Source organism: Hippocampus zosterae, chromosome 4, assembly GCF_025434085.1.
Source record: "Hippocampus zosterae strain Florida chromosome 4, ASM2543408v3, whole genome shotgun sequence".
In the NCBI taxonomy this organism is placed as follows: Eukaryota; Metazoa; Chordata; class Actinopteri; order Syngnathiformes; family Syngnathidae; genus Hippocampus; species Hippocampus zosterae.
This window is the reverse complement of record NC_067454.1, coordinates 20,720,122-20,726,655: the sequence shown is the minus strand read 5'-3', so window position 1 is coordinate 20,726,655 and position 6,534 is coordinate 20,720,122. Positions and strand designations below refer to the sequence as shown.

At 41.5% G+C, this 6,534-nt stretch overlaps 1 protein-coding gene across 1 annotated transcript; it reads right to left on the bottom strand.

Annotated features, from left to right (window-relative positions):
• On the bottom strand, positions 1 to 6,059 carry traf6 (TNF receptor-associated factor 6). Its single transcript, XM_052063179.1, has 8 exons — positions 5,994 to 6,059; positions 5,088 to 5,398; positions 3,966 to 4,116; positions 3,296 to 3,454; positions 3,103 to 3,174; positions 1,732 to 1,809; positions 1,379 to 1,639; positions 1 to 967 (listed from the first exon to the last, which is right to left on the bottom strand). Exons 2-8 carry the CDS (start codon positions 5,396 to 5,398, stop codon positions 371 to 373), a joined length of 1,629 nt encoding a protein of 542 aa, XP_051919139.1. The 5' UTR covers positions 5,994 to 6,059; the 3' UTR covers positions 1 to 370.
• Positions 6,060 to 6,534: the final 475 nt, after the last annotated feature.

Below are 6,534 nucleotides of genomic sequence, written 5' to 3'. Positions count from 1 at the left end.
TGTTCATCCAGCGCCGGTGTAAGCTGATATTAAAGACACAAGAGAGAAAGGAGGGAGCATTACAATGGATTATACACAAATTGTTTTTCCCGCATATGCTGGTAATTGGGAAAAAAAAGTTTAAAAAAAAACCCCACAGTGCTATGTGGTAGTAACAGTCAGTTTGTTTGCAGAACATCAATAGCCAAACCTATTAATGTGAAATGAACATGTGCTTGTTAAAAGATGTGCATACATGCAGACTATTTCCAACCTGATTAAAATAAAATTTCATACAAGTACTAAGAATTGTTCGAATATTTGAAAATTTTGAATAAATACCAGCACATTTGCACATTCAACACAGTCTGAGAAAACAAAGCAATATGAGTTAGTCGCGTGAAGCCTCAGGACCTCTAGGCTGCACTGTGGGTCCTTCGCGCTGAAACATGTCAAAACGTGGCGTTACCTCACAGCGGATGAGAAGAGTGTCATCCTTGACAAAAGCTCGCTGATTCAGCTGATGCAAGTGCAGGAAAGTCACATAGCCAAAGCCTTTGGGGTTCCGCTGAATTGTGGGTTTCTTGAAGGCTTGAAGGTCCGGCTTCGTCTCCATCACCTCCATATGATGTTGAGCATCAGGGCCCTGGTCGAGAATGGCCAAACGGATAGTGCCCTGGAAAGGCCAGCTTAGCTGTTCATCGAACGCTCCTTGCATGGTGTGGACAAAGAGGGATATGTAGTTGGAACAGCGTGGGGCATTGGGGGTCTGCAGGTGTAGGCGGAGGCACAGTTTGTAGCCCGGTCGACTGGTGTAAAAGCCCGGGCTGTGCTCAACCACCGGCAGGCCTGCTTCTTGATTATGGAGGTGCGCCGAGAAACTTTTGAGACGCCAGATGAAGATGCCATGACATTGCTGTGCCTCGAGCTCCTTCACTGTCTCCTCGAGCACAGCTACTCTTCTCTGGAGCTGTGCAAGCTGACCTACCTGTGGAAAGGAAACAGCAATCGTGGGATGGCAACCATTGACATGATTCCTGCTTTCATTTACCGGTATATATTCTAAGGCTTGTTCATGGTGGAGGGTGAATTTATGCTCGAGGAGCTAGGTACACTTTGGACTGGTTACAAGTCAATGGCATCACATGAACAATCAGAGTATTCAGTTACTGCAACTACTTAACCGAACATGCACAGTAAGAACATGCTCACCCAGAATCTCTCTCAACTGGGTGGTAGACACGCTTTCTACATGATCTCCATTACCTCAAGCATGCTTCTTGACAGGTACTGTGTACCATAATTTTCAAAATCCTGAACTCATTCTATTTCTTATGGCAGCATTATTGCATGAAAACTCAACCTTGAAAGTCTCTCATGTAATAAAATATGAAAATACCCGAGTATCTTCTAAGATGATAAGCTCACGTAGCTGGTGATCCTGTTTTACTAATCGTCCGTCCATATCCCGGATCCTTTGCATTTCTTCGCTGGGGTGGCATGGGCCACAGCTGTTGCCACCGCTTGCATTTTCACAAAGTTCACAAAGTGACTTTGGTTTGGTGCCATTAAGGCTAAGACATCGGACAAACTCTGCCATGTAACGCATGTGCATTTGCGTGAACTCCTGCATATGCTGAGCCAGGTTGTGTCGCTGCATCTATAAAGAAGTTTGACAAAAAGTTGTGGAATAAGGAACACCAAGAGATTTTCCATTCCAAATTGTGAGATGTTTGACGTTGCATCACCTACCCTTTCCTTACATCCAAAAGTGCCAAAGGTACAGGCAATAGGGGCTTTAGGGCAATCTGTATCACAATGAGAGTCCATCTGAAACAAAAACATTTCCGACCTACATTTTAAAACTGCGTTTCAGCGACCCAGTTGTTGCTAAATCACATGAACACATGAGGGGTTAATCTCTATTTGCTCCCCATTGTGTTAACAATAATAGCAATAATACATGTTATTTAAAGGCACCTTTAGAGCACACAGGGACACCATACAATCAGAAATACACTAATCAATGTGCAACATTAAAAACACACAACATCTGTTGCAAAAACAAGACTGGGAGAGCATGGCATTCCGAACAGCTGTGCTTTGAGTATGCCTTTCAATAGAGAAATGGAGTCCGTGTTGTGCAGTGTTCCAGAGGACGACAGCAGAGCGACTCAATTCTCTGCTCGTCACAGTGATGGGGCAGATAAGCGGGCCAGTGAAGTGTAGAGAGGATGAGGATCGAAGGGTGCGTAATGAGGTGGCAATCTGTATTATGTCTGAGAGGTACGGCGGGGTGAGCAGGAGGACTTGGAAATGTATTCTAAATTTTACCGGTACCAGCGTAGCTGATGTAAAAATGGCATTGTGTGATAAAAGGGAGGGCTTCTTGTTATGTCCCAAGCAGCTAAAATCTGGACCACTTCGAGTTGATGGGTGATTTGTTAGGGAGACCAAAAAGAAGGGAATTTTAGCAATCGATACTGAAGTGACCAAGCTATCAGCAACGATGACAAGGTAAAAAGAAGTGAGGGACATGCCAAGCCGATAAATACTGCAGAGATGAAAGATGAAAGTTTGCTTCTGCGGACTATGGAATCTTATTTGTGTGGGCTTGAAATGATAGTGTGCTGTCAACGATGATATCCAGACACTGAAACTGGCCAAGGGAAAAAACTGGAGTTGGCTAAGGTAATGGTAGAGCTGTTAATTTTGCCAATTGCAGATTTGGATCCAACTAGGAGGAATTGCATTTTGTAGCTGTTGAGGTTGAAAAAGGTTTGAACCAAGCCAATAGTAGAGTTTCAGAGAGAGTCTGTAAGGAGGGAGGTTGGTGGAGAAGAGTTGGGTTTGCTGGAGATATGGAGCAAATGGAAATAAAAATGCATATTGGAATGTAATTAGGTGATGAGTAGAAGGGGCCTCAGGACAGAGCCCTGGACCACACCTTATGTCACTGGGGTGAATGATTTAAGTTGAATGACAATGTGTCACCTGGCCTTTCGTTGAAAGGTAGCAGTTTTCATAATTTAATTAACTGAATCACCTAAATGCCATACCAGTGAAGTAAACTGCACGATAACCGGTGATCAAACATCCACTACTCATGTGGTATCAGCATACCTGGTCTCTAATGAGATCCAGCGCACAGTACTGGCACTTAACACTCGCAAAGGGACACTGCTGCTCATGAAGCTGAAAGAGAAAGAACACAATGAAAGGGACTGACGACTTGGGTATGCGATGCCAAAAATCTTGCTGTGGCATCGTTATTTTAAAAAAAATAGTTCGGAGAAGAAAAAAAAACTACCGGTACCTCCTTCTCCTCGTATACAAAGCTTGCAACACAGTCTGGACAGGACATAGGTCTCCTTTGGCACTCTATGGTTTTGTGTTCCTCCAGGTAAACTTTTCTCACGGACTGTTGGCATTGTGGGCAGGGCACAGTCGCAAATGGACATTGTGCCAAATGATTCTGGACAGAAAACAGAAAGAAAACCAGGAATGGGGACAGATGTTGAAACTAATCTCCCGGCCTTTCTCAGGGGGTAGTAACCAAGCCTTGTTGGGAATAGCCAAAAACTGTTTCATATCATTTGTAACTTTATGCGTCAATTTCCTGAACTGTTTATCGAATAGCTTATGCAGTGAGGTGGATCATGAGGTTCTTCTGCTGACAGAACAATGTGACTGACTGATTTGTTGTTCAGACAAAGATCAATAAGCTTGAGTCTCAAGAGAATTAATTATTTTATGCTATCCTGATGTCAAACAAGAGAACAACTCTGACTGATCCAGAGGGCATGACGAAATAGTTTGATGGGAATGACCACAACCTGAATCAAATGCACTTGCTAACTCACAACACAATTCAATCTTAAACTGTTGTAAAATATTTCCATGGTTTTTTTTTTTGGTGAGCTGCTGTGAAAGTCCCACAGGGCAATCGTGGAAAACACTAATTGGAAACATTCAGATTTTCTCACCTCTAAACGTCGGAGCTCCATTTTGTCCATACAGCCAGCATTTGGACAGCGGACAGTGAGGGAAAGAATCTCCCTTTTCGCAAAGTTATCAGGAAACAGTTGGTTTTCTAACAGCATTTCATTGTCCACTGGGCATCTCTGTCCTGCATCCCTTTATTTCATGCAGAAACATTTTTATCAAGATTGAGTGTACATTAACATATGGAACTTCATTTTTTGCGATGCAATTATAAACATGCTACTGATGGACAAACAACACAAATGTCAACACATTTTTACTCATTTTTCAGATCAGAAATCAGAGATGCAAGTAAATGTTTCTAAATTTTTTTTGCACTGATTCCGAATCAGTCCTTGTGTTTTTCTCTAGCACACAGGTGTCAAACTCCAGACCTGGAGTTGGGTTCTGACCCTCCGCATCATTTTATATGGCCCACGAAAGCAAATCAAGCATGTCAACTTCCATGACGCTTGCTCACTAAAATCTGTACCCACATTTCAAATTGTCACATGGAATAAATAAGGAGGTTGAGATATTGCAAGCATTTTCTTGTTACGTTACTGCAGTAATTTTAACAATAGTCAAATCAACTATTATTCCTAACTTCTGATTTCAAAACTAGTTACCCATCAATTTGTTGTATCCTGTTTATGTAAGAATATGAGGCGATTCAAAAAAAACATTCATGTGGTTTCACAGTTATAATGGCCCAGTTTGACACCCCTGCTCTAGCACATCAGGTTTTCATCATAATAATACCAATTGCATTATAGGTAAGATAGAATTATATCTACGATTATTTAAGAATTGAGAATGAAGTTCAACAACAGGTGGAATTTTTTTCTGAAATGTTATATTTGTAATGTGCTGGCTTGTATGAGTCAAATTTAAAAACAAAAATTTTAAATGTCTCAAAAACCTGATGTGCTTGGAAAAAAAAGTATGCATGTTTCAAATCAGCGGCAAATACATTTTGACTCTTAAAGCATAGGACTCTTAAAGCCATCTCTGATTAAAATTTACTGTTGGCCAGTGGAAACTGCACTTTGGGCAGACTGCTGTGACTGAATTCATGATGAGCCTCAATTAACATTGAACATCAAAGCAACACAAAAGCATACCGAATTGACTTCTCAATGCAGCTCTTGCAGAAACGGTGCCCACAAGGTGTTTGGAGGGCATCCCTGAGAGCCATCAGGCAGATGGGACACTCATATTTGCTCTCGAGTGGTGGGTCGAACTCCACATCGTACCCTTGCTCAAGGGCAGTAGATGGGAGAATAGTAGAGGCACCAGGACTCTCTGTGGGACTTTGTATGGATTCTCGTTCCCTTTCCAGCATCGCCAAGGCACAACTGGGCAGGTCGCCACCAGCAGCTCCCTCATAACTCACCTCCTCCAAACTCCCCTTGTGAGAATCAGAGCAAGACATCTGAGGAAGATGACACATAAGTGGAAATTGGTGGGCAATCTCATACAATGATTTTATCTTCCTCACTCTCAAATGTGGTATTGCGCAATATTTAGATTGCTGACTATTCATATACATCAGCTACAACATTCCGAACCCCTCCATTACTGTACCTAGGGAAAGTTTGGCAGGTCAACAATTAGAGACTTACTGATGAATAAGCAAACACTTGTTGATGGCTATTCGACTGGCTCGGCTATTTTAGTGGTAACCGTACTATTGTTTATCACACGTTTATTTTGTTTCTACTTTACCTTTGATTGGTAGGTTGTTAAGCGTTGTATGTGTTTCCATTAGTTTATGTCTAATCTTAACGTTAAAACTTAAAATTAATGAAAACGTACAGAGATCATTGCGTTTGATGGGGACTAGCGATCGAGCTTCCACATGAGGAACTGTTATTTTTACAGTCCAGGCTGTGGTCACCAAATACAGTTTTTTTTAAGATATACGTATCTTAATAACCAGAATAGTACATACAAGTGGTGCCCAACTCTTGCAAGTACGCCAAGACAGACAACAGTGAATCAAATACCATGTTAAATTAAAATAATACCTTGAGCAAGTCGGGAATTTATCGTTTGTAAGGCATTTCCTGTTTTAACGCGTCATCAACGTCAGAAAATAGATAAAGTATAGAATAGATACCACCCTGAGTGTGTCAACTCTACGGTTGAAGTCCATGGCCTGCCTGTTGCCAAGATACGTCAGTAGGCTGCCATATTGGATGTGTCAAATTCAATTTGCCCCGTTCGTTTTAACAGATGAAGCTCAGACTTTCATGTAGTGCTCAAAGTGAAAACCTCTTGTTCACCAATATACAACAAAATCAACGGAGCTAATTTTGAACCTAAAAAATCAAAATGTCAATTCCCATCTACATTTCAGTATTTGTCATTACAGGACCTGCAATTGGCTGGCAACCAGTTAGGCTCCAGCACGCCAGCGACCCTTGTGGATAAGCGGATTAAAAAATGAATGGATGGATATTTGTCATGACACACAAACGAATAAATCGCTTTAAATCTGATATCTTCATACTGTATTGTATTGATTATCATAAACCTCATATAATATGATTAAGTTACAGCCAAGTA